Source organism: Jatropha curcas, chromosome 3 (assembly GCF_041381405.1).
Source record: "Jatropha curcas cultivar XTBG-Jc1 chromosome 3, XTBG_Jcur_1.0, whole genome shotgun sequence".
In the NCBI taxonomy this organism is placed as follows: Eukaryota; Viridiplantae; Streptophyta; class Magnoliopsida; order Malpighiales; family Euphorbiaceae; genus Jatropha; species Jatropha curcas.
Window position 1 is genome coordinate 2,460,232 of NC_143153.1, and position 15,930 is coordinate 2,476,161.

Consider the following 15,930-nt stretch of genomic DNA (forward strand, 5'->3'; position numbering starts at 1 on the left):
TTTTATAATATTATATTATTTTTTTTTGTTATTACTATTCCCATTTAAAAAATGTTACCCTCATTTTTCCATTGAATTTTAATATATCTAATAATTAGTTTCTCATTTGTAATTCTGAACTTAGGTCTGAAACTAAAAATACTAACAATGTTTTAGAAGTGCTTTTCAGAAAATAAATAAGCCTAATCCATTTCTTACTAACAATTATTGGCCAAAACCCAGTTGACCAGTCGTCTGATCCCATCGTTTTGGCCCATTTTCCATCACGTCATTATGTGGCACAATCTTATTGGCTTCTCTAAATTGAGACTATTAAACTGTATTGTAGTAGATAGCCCTTTGTTGACTACTGAGTCTGGAGCGGAGAAGCAAAGAAAAACAAAGAAAGAGAGGTATTAATGTTAATTTCTTCAAATCAGAAAAACATCGCCAGGTTTCTGTTAAAATCCTATTTTGCGCTTTTAGGGTTTCTAAATAATTAAAACTTTTTACTCACTGCTTGTTCAAATTTTCCCGCGAAAAATGGATCACGAAGGTAATCATTCAATAACTGCTTTCGAATTTCTTTTTCCCGTTTTCTTGTTACTGTCAAAAATATTTATCTTTCTTTGGATACTAACAGGGCAGCGAGGCTCTTCAAATCCCTCTGCAATGCTTGCTTCTCTTATTAGTAAAAGAAACAAGCTCCACGAGGAGCTTCGAAACATCGAAAAACAGGTTCATTTTATTTACATGTTTTCATCTTTTAATTTCTATATGTTTACATATGCAAAATGCGTTTCCTTTTTATTTTTATTGTTAGTTTTTTTAATATGCTTAACGGCCTTTCTGGAGTTAAAAATTTTATTGATCACTTCACTTTGAACTAATGATGTTTTACCTAATTGGGTTGGCCACATTGCTTAAATTTTGATTCTTTAAGCAGTTTGTTGAAAATCAGGGCTGGAATTTTATGTTGGTTTCTTTCTTTTTAAACTTTAGCTGTCAATGTGGAAGATAGTTTATTGTCACCAGTTGATTCTTTTATTTCTTTCCCTTGATACAAAGGTGGCTAATGTTTTAACTTGATTCAGGTCTATGATATGGAGACAAATTATTTGCAGGATCCAAGCCAGTGTGGCAATGTATTGAAAGGTTTCGAAGGGTTCCTATCTTCATCTAAGAATACCGCACTGTATGGAGTGGCTGTTTAAATATTTTCTTTTTTTACTCTCTTTGATGAGAATAGTTGTACAGTTTGCCTGTATGTTTTAAATTACATGCTAATAATTTTATTCAACAAAGAAAATAGTGGATTTGAAGAAAATTGCTTTGTTGACAGATGCTCGTTAAAAATCTTTTGTGCACCAAAATTGCTCCATGTGCCTGTATTGCGGGTTATGATGTAATAATGCTTACAAATTGTAGTCTTCTTGGATCTTCATTATCTTAAAAAAGGAAGTACACTTATTATTGCTATTTAATTATACTAATGCAAGTTTCGGTCTATTTTACTTCAGTGAAAACAAAAGATTCAGATGCCTGTGTTATAGAGTTCCTGTGTTCACATAATTATGATTTCAATGCAACATTTGCATTTGAATTAACCTTCCTGTTATTGGCTTCAGAGGAGATCATTAATCATCTGTCCAAATTTGTAGTTAAATTATTCTTAGGTTTGTTTGTCATATACAAGCACTTTTTTACATACAAACCTTTCTAGGCTGGTTGACTATTGACATTAAACACACTACAATGTAGGAATCATACTTACTGGAATAACTAGTTCCAGCTATAAAATAGCACAACTAGCATAAAGTTTGACCTTATATGTAGGCATAACATTAGGATGCACAAGTTTCCTATGGTTAGAGATCGAGGTTTTATTCTATATAACAGATATTAACTTTTTCAACGTTGTTGCTGCAGCTTGAAACGGTCTAGGAAGTTCCAGCCTGAAGATAGGCTCTTTTCGTTATCTTCAGTCACCTCACCTGCAGTATGTGCTCTAAATCTTAAATATTGTAGTGGTGGCACTTACATTCTTTTTATCTTCCTCTTTTTGTTTTATTCTTTTCATCTTTTCCTTAGAAGAGTGGCCATGGTAGTTCCCAATGATGGATACTGCAAATTGCGAGATAGAAGTCAAGTGATGATTGATGAAAATTCTGAACCATGAGTCTGGTGTTTTTCACCAAGTATTTAGTCTTCCTTTCAATGGATGGATTTTATATTAGAAAGTAGTTTTCTAACTCATCTTCTGCTAATCTACTAGATTTCAATACAAACAAATGGTTCAGTAAATATTTAAAACTTTTTTATTATCAGGGAAAAATAAGAGAATGAAGGGACCCTTTGGTTTTTTTCTGTCAGTTCATGCATGATTAACAAGTCTTCAAATTCTAAATTTCGAACTTTAACAAGTATTTAAACTCCAAAATAGCCTCGTTGTTAATCATAGTTTCTGGTCCATAACTAAAACCCTGTTACTGCATACTATTGAACACATGCAACTCCCCAATAAAGTGGAACATATGCCTATTAAAGTGGAACTCTTTCTTTTATATTGTTAATACATATGTCTACATGGAGAGGGGCAGTCATGCTACTTTGAAAGTTGTGTTGTTTTTGAATCCCAAATTTTTTATTTTTAACCATCCTAAATTCTGAATTTTTTTTTTATTCTCCTAGTTTCCCCCTTCACTGTTCGGAGACGATTGGAACATTGAATCTTTTTGCATGCAAAGCATGTTATGTTCAGTATATGAGTTTGAATGAGTTAAATGCAGTGGTGAAACGGATGTATCTTTTATTTGGATGTGCCAAATTTTTATGCTATATTTCTTAGAGTTTGCAAATTGGTGATGATGTAATGTGCTTGTTTGACTGCAAATCTTTTACTGTCCCATTCATGATTCTTGAAATCTTTGTTAGTCAAGATGTTTTGTTGGGTGGGGAGGGGATAGAGGACTCATCATACTTTGTACAGTTGTGGCGATTCAAACGCTTAAACCTACAATCAAAATATTATATGGAATTTGAGAAGAATAAAGTGCTCAGTGAACAAATCTTTTGCTTGATCAACTTTAACATAAGATTGATCTGTGATACTAGGGAGTAGCAATAGCGTTGATTTATGTTGCATGTCATTAATTCTGTGCTGCTTTTCTTCATTAGACTTCTTTGTGCTTCTTATCCCAAAATTGGGGTATGTGATTGGATGTGCCACTTTATCTGGTTGTAGAACTCAATCCTTCAAGCACTAGAGACTTTGGGTCTGAAAACTGTTGTGTCAGCTCACTAATATTGTTCACAAGAAAAGAAGAATTTCTTAAAATGTTTCTGTTGTTCTCAATTTGATGTGCTAGGAAGTTATGTTGAATATGCTATTCAAAATTCCCTTGCACATTTCTTTTCCTGTTTCAGGCTGAAGAGCAAGCAGTTGGACGGGATGGTGAGCTGATATACACAGCTGCATATACAACTTTCCTCACTTCTACTGTTCTTGTCATTTATTTGCTTTTGTGCTTTTTAGATGGCAGGTCAGATTATGGTGTAGGGCGTTCGAAGGGTGGAGGAATATATGCAAATGGACAGTAAGTACCATATTTAAAGTAAACTGCACATGTAACCAGAATATCCAAGGATAAGGAATGGTTAGACCAAGATGAATGTTGCTAATGCTACTTATTTAGAATATTACTTCATATTTTCTGTCGAATATACTGTCAGGGGAAAACCAAAGAAGGGAAGAGGTGGACCAAGAGAAGCTAAGAGAATCAGGCCTTCAGCTGATCCAGATTTTGACTATGATGATGATCCTGATTTGACATTATAAAATTCAATTGGCTAGATGAAAGGATAGTTGGCCTTTGTATGTTCAAGAGCATAGGGCAGAAATTTTTTTTCCCTGTTAATATCTTTTCTTTTTTGAGCATTGTTGTGGCAAACAGAATCCTTATTCTTTTTGTTTTACACACTTGTTTTTTATGAGAATATGTCCACTACATTTGGGCTTGTGTTTTGATAATTGGCTGAAGGATAAAATTGTACAACCTGATCTAAAACAATTAAACATGCCATGCCATTGTTTGTGAACCTGTACAAGCATTTTGTCTCAAAATTTGCCAATAGGGAGGTTTGCAGTGACACTAGTACCAAGATCTCAACCTTATTATTATTATTATTATTTCTGAAATTTGAGATTGGTATTTCATTATTGGGTTTTTGAGCTATTGAGAAGTAGTCATGGTGAACCGGCTCTGATCCAGTTTTGGTTCCAGTCCTAGTTCTAATGAATTGACGATTTTGGTCACGATTTCAATGATACACGCATTATTTTTCAAAAAAAAAAAGATATAATAGAAATTCAGTTATAGGGGTATGTCTTTTTTCTAAAAAAAAATTTAACATGAATATGAAAAATATTAATAAATTTTATTTTAAATAACTTACAATATTTATTTATACCTATAAGAAATAAAATTTGTTAACCAAATAAATTGTTAGAAAATTTAAAAGAAAAAAAATTTTAAATATTTTAAACAATGTAATATTGGACTAAATAAAAAATATATAAAGAAAAAAAATATTTTTTAATTCATTGGAGGCTTTTAAATGGGCAGAAATAATACTACATACTACACAACAGGATAGTCTTACCCTTAACTCACTAAATCAGTGAAAATAACTAACTATTAAACTTTTAAACTTATTAAAACAATATAATTTTAAACTAAGTATTTTACTTTTTTTTTTTTTACCTTCACATTCTTATACTTTTAGTTCTTTTAACTAAAGTATATCATCTAGCAACAAGTTTATTTATACTTTTAGCTGGATATAGAATAAATTATTTTTTTTATTATATTTTTATTCCGGTTCAGATTGGTCTACGTTGGTTGTCGTTTTCAATTTAAAATTTTGAACAGTCGGTTCGGTTCTCAAACCGAACCCTATGGGAAAGTACATTATTATGTCAATTATCTTTTGCTCTTAAATCTATGTTACATAAAACAATATACACTTATGGGTAGACTGCAAGCTCTGATAATAAATTAAACCAAGCGACGTCGTTGTAGATTATATTAGTTCTTGATCTATTTTTTCTTATTTTTCTCCCCTCGCCTCCGCAACGCTGTTTCGTACAGTTTGGCACATGGCCAGATAGCTTCCCGCCTCGAAATCCCGACCCACTAGGACTGAATCTTATCTCGCCAACCGTTTCCGTTTTGCAGTCATGAACTTGCTGGTTTGTGTATCTAATGCAAAAATCTTTTTGGTCCCTTTCCCCACTTTTAATTTAATCTCTCTCTGTTTTTTTTTTTTTTTCCTTCTATTTTACAACTAGAACAAGATAACGATGCAGAAGAAGGAGCCAGACAAGTCACCTATAGAAGTGCCAGTATATTGGATCGAAACCTCCGAATCTGTCTCTCGTCACTTCCAGTTTCAGCCCGATGGTCGGCTCTCTGTATGTTCCTTCTTTAAATATTTTCTTTCTCGTTTGTAATTTTGCAAACATCTGGCGTGCATGGTAGCTGTGCTGATAATAGCTAGTTACTCTAATTTCTGTTTACACGGTGGCTGTTAGAAGTAATTGAATAATGGATCAGCTCACTTGTGCTTGGTCATCTTAATTGCTCTTTTGGTCTCGGTTGTTCATACTTGAATGAGAAAATGGGAATGCCTAAAGGAATATTTTGCTTTTGGAAAGAGATTAATCACAAAGACGTCTCTTCTTAGTTCTTACTTCTTACTAAGAGAAGATTTACTGAATAGTTAGCTCAAGTGCTTGCTATATATAGCGTGTATAAAGAAGAAATGAATCAGAAAAATAAATACAGCTGCTATCTAGCGAGCGCAGGGGTTAATTTTGCATGAACCAAAAACATTTGTAGGATGTAACAGTTGAGATAAATAATTGTAATATCTTGCAATTTATACTGTACTTTACTTAAAATTTAATATCTTTATCGAAAAAATTTTAATTTAATTGAACTTATTCTGTCCTTAAATTGTTTGAATGATTCAACTAAATCATTCTTTTGTTTTATTTTCTGTGGGTTCACTCTTGAACTATGATGATAATAGATGAAGGTTGTTGATGATGCGAGATCAACATTTCATAAGGTGGTTGAATCCTTTCAGAATAAGTTCTTTCCCTCCGGATATCCATATAGGTGAGTTATTTGATTTTAACACTGAAAGAAAAAATGCTACATACGCATGATTAATTTACTTTCTGGTGTTTTGCAGTGTGAACGAGGGATACCTTAGATATACACAGTTTCGGGCTCTGCAGCACTTTTCAAGTGCAGCATTGTCTGTGCTGTCAACTCAGGTCTTATTCCAATATCTTTAAAGCATCTGTAAATTATCACAACATTATACAACATCATCCATCATACTTCATTTTCTCTAATTTTATTTATAGTTCTCGAGAGTCAAAACTAGATATTTTCTCTTTATGCTTTGCTGATTGCATATAGCTGACCCCAACTAGTTTGGGACTAAGGTGTGGTTATTGTTGTTGCTGCACTGCTGAATGTTGATATCTAGGTTGATTGGTCAATTGTTTTCTTTTTGACAGGCTCTATAATGCAGTAGGTTTCTATTTATTTATTTATTTAGTTTAGTTTCAACATGCATGGAATGAGAACTATAATGTGTGCGTCATTTCTCTATGTTCTCACTGGTTTGCAGTCACTCCTATTTGCTGCAGGCTTGCGACCTACACCTGCACAAGCAACAGCCATAAGTTGGGTGAGTTTTCCACAGGTCAAATGGTCAACAATTTTAGCCTAATAGCATTTCTTTAAACAAAAACTTTTTAATTTTTTTTAATGAGCAGGTATTGAAGGATGGGATGCAGCACGTTGGGAAGCTCATATGTAGCAATTTGGGTGCCAGAATGGATTCAGAACCAAAACGTTGGAGAATACTAGGTGTTCTATCTTGTCTTACATTTTATTGAATGTGGGCTGGAGTTGGCTTTGAGCCGTGTATTACTTTCACAAGGTCTCTAACTAGGAGCTGTCCATATTGTAGCTGACGTGCTCTATGACTTGGGAACTGGCTTAGAAGTACTTTCTCCCTTATGTCCTCATCTTTTCCTTGAGGTGGCTGGCCTTGGTAATTTTGCAAAGGTCTGTTTCTAGTTAATAATTATTTTATCTGGATAAAGATGTTAAGATAGTTTATTTGGAATTTATTGGGTTTCACATTATTCTTTTTCTAATTTGCAATTAATAGTTACACGTTCACTGAGGATGTGCTTTCCCTTCTCTAATATCTCAGATCTCCTTTGCTATTATCCATTCCTTTCTATTGATTTTACTTGTTCACTGTATTTGATAGGGAATGGCAGTAGTTGCAGCTAGAGCAACAAGGCTGCCGATTTATTCATCTTTTGCCAAAGAAGGCAATCTAAGTGACTTATTTGCAAAAGGGGAGGCCATTTCAACACTTTTCAATGTGGTTGGGATGGGAGCAGGGATTCAATTGGCATCTACTATTTGTTCATCAATACAGGGGAAGGTATGAAGTTTATAATTATTTATCTGATAGCAAGCACTTGATTCATTTTGTCGCCCTATGCGTTCTTGAAATTGAAAGTTCCTTGTGTTTTGGAGAGCATTATTCTGAACTTACATGATATCTTGAACTAAAAATAATTTATTGGAGGCTAAAACTCATCTGATTAACTAGTGTATACTATCAGCTGTGCGCAACTCGGTCTTTGTTTGTTTTCTGCAAAAGAAAAGAGAAAGAAAACCAATCATTTCTTTTTCTATTTTTTGCATATAAGGTGTATGATTTTCTTCTGATTCAATCAAAATTCTACGCACATTTGATGATCTAGTTGTGTAAACATTTTTGTGCAGTTGGTTGTTGGTCCTCTTCTTTCTGTTGTACATGTTTATAGTGTCATTGAAGAAATGAGAGCTGCCCCTGTCAATACCCTAAATCCACAGAGGACAGCAATGGTTGTTGCAGACTTTGTCAAGGTTTGTTTTTGAACTCTCCATACTAAGTTCGCATTTGATTTTTATTTGCATCAACTTAATTTCTCCAGTTGCTATCCAACCCAGACAGGAAAGATATCAAGTCCTGCTGATCTAAGATACCGTGAAGATCTTGTATTTCCTGGAAGACTTATAGGAGATGCTGGCAATGTAAAAGTGGGACGGGCTTTGCACAAAGTTTTTACGCCATCAAAACTTCGTGAAGTGAAAGATATTTTCCCAGAGGAGAAGTTTCTTTTGAACCGTGGGACCAAATGGACTGACATGGTACTAGAACAAAATGCTTCAGGAGAAGATGCATTGAGGGGATGGCTGGTTGCTGCATACGCTGCAAACATGGATGCATCATCCCAAAAGTCAAGTGCTAGTGTCTTGCAAGACGCATATGACAAGATGAATAGCACATTCGATTCATTTTTGACCGAACTGCAAGCCAAAGGGTGGCATACAGATCGCTTTTTGGATGGCACAGGAAGCCGTTTCGCATGGTAACATTTTCTAGACTCAAATGATTGTTATACAATAGAAATGTACTTTCTAGGAACTACGCTATTGAAGATGGTTTGTAACAGCTTGTGCCTATGAGTTTGGTTGGGGTGCATTTAATTGTAAATTAGAAAGAAGGCAGCTGTGAAACAGACCAAATTGCTGTTTAATTGAAAATTACAACTTACTTTCATATTTGTGCATTGTCATTCATATGTTACTATAATATGTTCTTCTTTATGCCGGAGATGAAGATGTAATAGAAATCAATTTTCTTTCTTAGTCAGATATCTGGATTTAATATAAATGCTCAGAGGAAACTAGATGGGGCATCAGTGGACATTTAGGTGTTTAATCACTGCCTGTCTCTCATCCTACTTTAGGTGAACAAGGTTATAAACCACTTGTGGTTAATTTTTTTTATATATATAATATTTAATTCTTCAATTCCATTAAATAAAAAATATATATTTATATTGTTATTGACCTTAAAATACCAACTCTAACGATGAACCATGTTCTTTGACGTCAAGAATGATATCAAGTGGGGAGAAAATGATGGATAGATTCAATTAAGTTAGATAAACTTCCAATCAAATTTAGAAAATGCCAATTATAGAATGTTTTATTCGAGTTGAACAAACGAATTGAAAGACTGTTTATGAAGGGAAAGATAGTTGAACTTAGGTCAGTCAATCCCATAATTAATTGGTATATGTCAATTTTATTAAATAATATATATTTGAATAATAAATTGAATTATTTCAAATAATAATGATGTAATTACCTTTACGTAAATGTCAAAACAAAACTTTTTTTTTTTTTTTTTTGAAAATAAAAACAAAACTGTGATTAGAAATAGAAAGTCAGTTTATTTTTATTTATACATATTTTAAATGAAAAAAAGATAATGGCGAATAAGAAAATTTGGCCAGGTACAAAATTGAAATTGACTTGCTTATAATCGAAAATTGGTCCTATGATTGACCTCAAAGCCGCCCTTTTTTTAACATATTCACTGCCAGAGTCACAGAGAGAAAATTATTTATAAAGCATATTTCAACCTTGTTTGGTATAAACGGAGATATGTTTATTTCATGAAATTTTGATTTTTCATGTGTTTCTCCACTCAATTTATTCTTAGATAAAGACTTCCATCTTCAACCAATAAATTCAATATTAAATTATACATTTTCAACTCATTTATTACCTAAGAATTAACTCATCATAATATCATTATAAATCTATAATACTATTTATTATAATTAAAATACTTTCAATGTTTTTAATTTTTTAAAAATAAACTACTTTTGAATTTTAGTTATTACCCTTTGTATAATTATTTTATCAAAGAATGTCTATGGCTCGATGCTAACAAGGGTAACAAGAAAATATAATGTCAATTCTTGACGAACGAATTCTTATGCTGTGAAATTGTGATTTGTTGTACATGCAGGACATTTATATGGAATAATAAGTCGGTAATAAACAATTAATTATAAAATCCACTTTTACAAATAATTACCAAATAAAAATATAAATACAATTTTTAAAATTTAAAATAACTAAATGCTAGACAGAAAAATTATACATCCACTTAAATTTAGGATATCTTAAATAGAATTAGAGTTGTATTATATAATTTTCTACAATAAACGCATTCATCGAAAGGATAAAAAATCTTTATACTTTAAAAGAAAATCAACGCATCTTAATTCTTTAAATAAAAATGTGAATGGCAGAAGATTTAAGGCATCGTAATCCACTAATTCCTCTTCGTAACTAGTGGATATATATTATTATTTTATTTCACCGAAATTCACACACTATTTGCGTGCATTCAGACGAAGAAACACTGGGATGATGTGAGAGATTGAAATATTAATACCCTACGTATTCTCATACTAACGTCAAGTCGTGTGAAAGTGGAAAAATGAAAAATTTTAAAAATTATCCTCCTCCTCGTCTTTTTCTATATACATGTCTATAAATAAAAATTAATTTTTTTTTGACAATTAATAAAAATACACCTTTTAAATGCTTTTAATATGTTTGTTTTATTAGAAATAATGTTAACTTTAGCAGAATTGAATGAATATGATAAATTAGTTTAATTATTCTAATATGCTATAAAATTTATACGGCAAGAAATATATATTTTTTATTTTCTTTTATTTATTATTTTTATCCCAAAATTAATAAATTAATAAGTAATTTTCAAACTTGAATAATACAAAACTCTTTTATTTTTTTTTTAAAATAATTTGTTTTGATGATGTGTATGTAGAAGTTGGGGATTGGAACTCTATTTTGTTCTTTCTCCCAGAGTAACAGCCGTATTTGACCGTATAAATATGAAACAATTGATTTCTAGTCCAACGTACGACTAATTAATTTAGTGGTTTCTTTTTTTGTTAAAGCTAATAATTTTCATATTTTTAACTGTGTAATAAGTATTCAATCAATTTAATTTTATAAATTTAAATATTTAATAAATTAATTAAAATATTTAAAATGTGTGATTTTATAAGTTGAAGGGTTTTATAAATTAAAGTGAAAATCGAGTGCGCCATAAATATTTTCATGAAAATATAAAATTGAATTCATGTATTAAACTGAAGATGAGCATTGACGACCTTTAAATAATAATAGATATGATAATTATAATAGTCTCAGAATCAATTTCAATTTCGGTATTGATTCGGTTCTAAAAGGTCACATTTTTTTTTTCAAAAACTTGAAATCATTGAATTTGCTAAAAAAAAAAAAAAGAATTAGAATCGAATAATTCTTTTAGGTGGTTTTGAAAGATTTTAAAACTTGTTGGTTTTGGTTGAATTTTGAATCAAACAATTTTTTCAAAGTTTTTATTTTTATTATTATTTTTGTTTTGTTTTATAGCATGATAATCACTAGCATTAAAAGGACTAAAAGTTGATAAAAAGTATTAAAATATATTTTAAAAAATCATATAATAAAAATAAAAAAATAAATTGAAAGTTTCATCAATAGTTTTTTTATTTACAATTATTTTTTATGATTTTTCTTAATAATATAATTAATCACTTCTTATATTGTATTAAACTTTAACTATTTAAATTAATTAAAGCTTTTCCTTTATGAGATCTTAATTAGATACATATATACACCATGCGCAAAAAGGTGAGCTAAAGAGTGGTGACGAACACGTTAACACCCTGTTTGGAACATCAGCAAATAGGGAGAAGGAAAATTGAAATATATATTTTTTTCTCTTTTGCTTAAATAAAATAAAGAAAACTATGACAAATTTCATAAAAGTAGAATCTTTTTTACTAATCAAAAGTTAATTTTGAATGCTTTTTATCTCATAATATTTATACTCATACAGGATGATATTTCTGAACAGTGATAATCCCTAAGTTTTGAATCATTAACTAAAAATTTTTGAAATGCAAATCATGTTCGCTTAATAATATATTGTTAAAATGTGAATTTTGATTTAATAATACTAAATGCATTCTGAAGAAATTTAAGATTTTAAATTTAAATACCAATTGAAGACTAATTAATTATCGAGAGAAAACTAGAAAAGGACATTAATTTTTTTATTGGAGCCTAAATAGGAAGTTGATTTTAGGTTTAATCATAAAAAATAAGTTTGCATTTTCACGTTTTTTTTTTATTTGGTCAATACTTTCAATTTTGCCTATTAATATCCTGTTTTTCTTTTTTTATTATCAATTTTAGTTTCCATCTAAGATTCGATTGGGCGTGGTCAAGTGATGCAGTTCCGAGAGCGAAGAAACCTACTTGCCAAACTTTGTATTACTTACAGTGCAAGTTGCTCACCAATGATCCATCAAAAATCCGTTAATTATAAAACCGTACCAAATTCTTACAACTATATATTAAGATGAGAAGAAGATTGTCTCAACAACGTAATTTTCCGACTTAAAGATTTTAAAAACAAAGATAAATGGCTAAAGAATGTCCACATGGATGTGAGTTTGCGTGTTGTAAGGCCATTAACATCCAAATAAGCAACAAACTGATGAACTCTCAACGGATACCATAATTGACAAGAAAAAATAAGTTTGAAATTGTAATCAACAAAATTAAAAGTATTGGCTAAATTTACAAATGTAGCTTTTTTTTTTTTTTTTTTTTGGTGATTTAGCCTAGATTTTATAACATTTATGTAGATTTTGCGACCTAAAGGAGACAATTAGGAATCATTTTGTACCCCACTGCCCTTCATTTTCATTTACTTTGTTTTCGTTTGCAAATAATAGAAGGAAAAAATTTTCTTTTTTCACTTGCCATCAATTTATTTTCCCCTCTCCCAAACATGGTGCAACAATCTGTCAACGAAGTACAAATTAAAGGACAAGGACTTGCAATAGCAATCCCATTTATATAAGTATAAAAATTACATATATTCCATTCAGATTAGCCATATCCAATGTCGGTAGGCTGTGGATTACATATTTGACTTATCCTTGTACCTGTCACTTTTAAATTCTACTTTGAAGAGCTTTGTAGGTCCATTTCCTTTCATTTCAAAAAGCTTGACATATAAAAATTGAAGCATTTTTATGGATTCAACAATTTCAATCAACCATCTTTTCGTCGGCCACTAGGGTTTGCATACGGATGGGCGAATATTAATTAGTTTTAATTTAATGGTTTTCAAATTATTTTTAGGATTAACAGAGTTTTATGTTTAAATTCAAATTGAAATTAATAAAAAAATACAATTAAAAGTAAAATAAAATTATGAATAAAAAGTTAGATAAGTGAAAATGGACTGCTGAACTTACATATAATGTTAGATATTTAAACATCAGAGTTGTCAGTATCGGAAGAGTTTCACCTGAATATCACATCCGCATTGGAATACATACGATAAAATAAAAGTGTTAATTAATTAAAGGAAATAAATATATAGCACGAGTTATAAAGATGACTGACTCTAAGATTTTCTCAATGAGTGAAGTTAAAGTTTCTTTTGCAAGCAATGGACCGAGTCATGATCTTTAAAGTTTCAATAGATTAAGCTTAAAGGTAAAGTAATAAAAGGAAAGTTGAGACCAAGAACACTAAAAGGAGGAGAAAAGGATAGCTTTTATTTCTCGTTTTTCTTATTTATTATCATGTTTTGGGTTTTTCTTCATTTTCATAATTTTGATGTTGATGATTTGTTTCTAACCTAACCACAAAAATAAACTTATTAATGTGGACAAAAGATGTTCGTAATATATATGACCTTATTGTTGAATAAAAAAAAGAAAGAAAGGCAAGAATATGGAATTAATGGCTAATTTGATGAAATATTCTCAATTGTAATAAAATAAAATAAATATTTTACGTAAAATGGAGATAAATCAAAAAAAAAATTAAAGCATAAATAACATATATTTATATTAAATGGACACAAATTTGTAATTTATTTAACAAAAAACACAAAAATTTGCGGAAAAAAAAGCGACAAATAAGAGAAAGGAGTTGTCACAAGAGAAAAAACTCAATCCCTCTCCGTATCAAGATACTTGATTTTTATGTTTTGACTGAGAAAAAGAAAGAAAATTTTAATGAAGAACATAGAAAAAAAAGAGATGGATTTGTTTGTGTTAGGAGCTGTTTATTTGGTTCTGTTAAATAAAAGTCCTATTCTTTGGGATTGTTAGGATTTTTCTGTTGTATTTTTTTCTTTTATCGTTGTGCTATTTCTGTAAGGCTATATATTGACAGGTCTGATTTCAATGAATGCATACTGGAAATCCAATTGTTTGAGTTCTCTGTTCAATCAGTTTTTCTGCTTAAACTTAACAATTGGTATCAGAGCCCCCACTGGATTTCTGAAAAAGAAGGAAGATTGCAATCTTCAAGTAATCAAACACAGAGAGAATGTCAGACGACAAAACCTTAACAAAAATTCCTCACTTCGATGGTCACTATGATCATTGGAGTGAATTGATGGAAAATTTGCTCAGAGCAAAAGGCTTATGGAGTTTGGTGGAGAAAGGTTTTACGGAACCACTAGAAGAGACGAGATTGACCGAGGCTCAACAGACGCAGCTTGATGATGATAGAACCAAAGATTATCAGGTAAAACATTACTTGTTCCAGGCAATTGATCGAACCGTCTTTGAACAAATCTTGGACCGTCGCACATCCAAGATTGTTTGGGACTCATTGAAGTGAAAGTTTGGTGGAAATCAAAAGGTGAAGAAATCACTTCTTAATGCATTAAGAAGAGAGTTTGAAGTCCTGGAGATGAGAAATGATGAAACAATCACAGAGTATTTTGCTAGAGTAATGCTGGTTGCTAATAAAATGAGAAGCAACGGAGAAGAAATGTCAGACAAGAAAATTGTGGAGAAAATTCTGCGCACCCTAACTGACAAGTTTACATATGTTGTAGTATCCATCGAAGAATCAAAGGACACTGATACTATGTCCATTGATGAGTTACAGAGTTCATTAGTGGTGTATGAACAAAAATTTCGTTGACCCAGCAACAATAATGAGGATCAAGCTCTGAAAGTTGAAGGTAGATCGAACACAAGCAACAGAGGAAGAGGAGCTTACAGAGGAAGGGGGCGTGGAAGAGGCAGAACAAGTTTCAACAAGGCAGATGTTGAATGTTATAGATGTCATGACTTAGGACATTTTCAGTATGAATGTCCTAAGAATAACGAAGCAAATTATGCTGAGCTCGATGAAGAAGATGAGTTGCTGTTAATGGCTTATGTTGAACTTCATGAAGCAAAGAGAAGAGACGCATGGTTCCTAGACTCCGGTTGCTCAAATCACATGTGTGGTGATGAAAGTATGTTTTCAAGTTTAGACACAACCTTTACTCACAGTGCAAACTTGGAAATAATACCAGAATGAAAGTTATTAGAAAGGGTACTGTAAAACTGTTTTTGCAGGGAAACTGTTACACTGTTGGAGAAGTGTATTGGGCACCGAAACTCAAGAACAACCTTTTAAGTGTTGGACAGCTTCAAGAAAAGGGGGTAGTAGTGCTGTTCAAAGGTGGAGCATGTAGCATTTATCATCCACAAAAGGGAAAAATTGCAGAATCGATTATGAGTGCAAACCGAATGTTTATTTTGCTGGCAGAATCATCAAACACAATAGGTGAAGGAAAATGCCTACAAGTTTTAAATACGGATCAATCAACACTTTGCGAGTTTTCGAGTTTTCGAGTAAGGAACCAAGGATCTAGACCATTTTCGAGTTTTCGGATGTGTGGGATATGTTCATGTCCCAGATGCTAAGAGAAAAAAACTTGAAGACAAAAGCGTGGTTTGTGTTTTATTCGGAATCAGCGGCGAATCAAAAGGGTACAGGTTGTTCAATCCAGTTGAAAAGAAAATCATAGTGAGCCGTGATGTAATTTTTGATGAAGATCATAAATGGGATTGGGAGAGTTTTGAGGATGAAGCTG

The 15,930-nt window shown here is 31.5% G+C and overlaps 2 protein-coding genes and 1 pseudogene across 3 annotated transcripts; all 3 read left to right on the plus strand.

Annotated features, from left to right (window-relative positions):
- Nucleotides 1-337: 337 nt before the first annotated feature.
- On the plus strand, nucleotides 338-4,009 carry LOC105644546 (uncharacterized). 2 transcript variants are annotated; one of them, XM_012229936.4, is made up of 7 exons: nucleotides 340-535; nucleotides 623-717; nucleotides 1,074-1,174; nucleotides 1,909-1,978; nucleotides 3,406-3,433; nucleotides 3,515-3,575; nucleotides 3,712-4,009. In XM_012229936.4, exons 1-7 carry the CDS (start codon nucleotides 523-525, stop codon nucleotides 3,815-3,817), a joined length of 474 nt encoding a protein of 157 aa, XP_012085326.1. In that variant the 5' UTR covers nucleotides 340-522; the 3' UTR covers nucleotides 3,818-4,009. The 2 variants fall into 2 exon arrangements, with proteins under 2 accessions (XP_012085325.1, XP_012085326.1); XM_012229935.4 differs by having other exon boundaries at nucleotides 338-535; nucleotides 3,406-3,575.
- A 1,047-nt stretch (nucleotides 4,010-5,056) lies between these two features.
- On the plus strand, nucleotides 5,057-8,685 carry RUS2 (root UVB sensitive protein (Protein of unknown function, DUF647)). The gene is made up of 10 exons (XM_012229934.4): nucleotides 5,057-5,230; nucleotides 5,330-5,452; nucleotides 6,073-6,161; nucleotides 6,238-6,322; nucleotides 6,685-6,744; nucleotides 6,833-6,926; nucleotides 7,030-7,127; nucleotides 7,339-7,518; nucleotides 7,866-7,988; nucleotides 8,073-8,685. The coding sequence occupies exons 1-10, from the start codon at nucleotides 5,219-5,221 to the stop codon at nucleotides 8,496-8,498; spliced, it is 1,290 nt and encodes a 429-aa protein (XP_012085324.1). The 5' UTR covers nucleotides 5,057-5,218; the 3' UTR covers nucleotides 8,499-8,685.
- Nucleotides 8,686-14,381: 5,696 nt separating this feature from the next.
- On the plus strand, nucleotides 14,382-15,371 carry LOC149497327 (uncharacterized; annotated as a pseudogene).
- The last annotated feature ends 559 nt before the right edge of the window (nucleotides 15,372-15,930 follow it).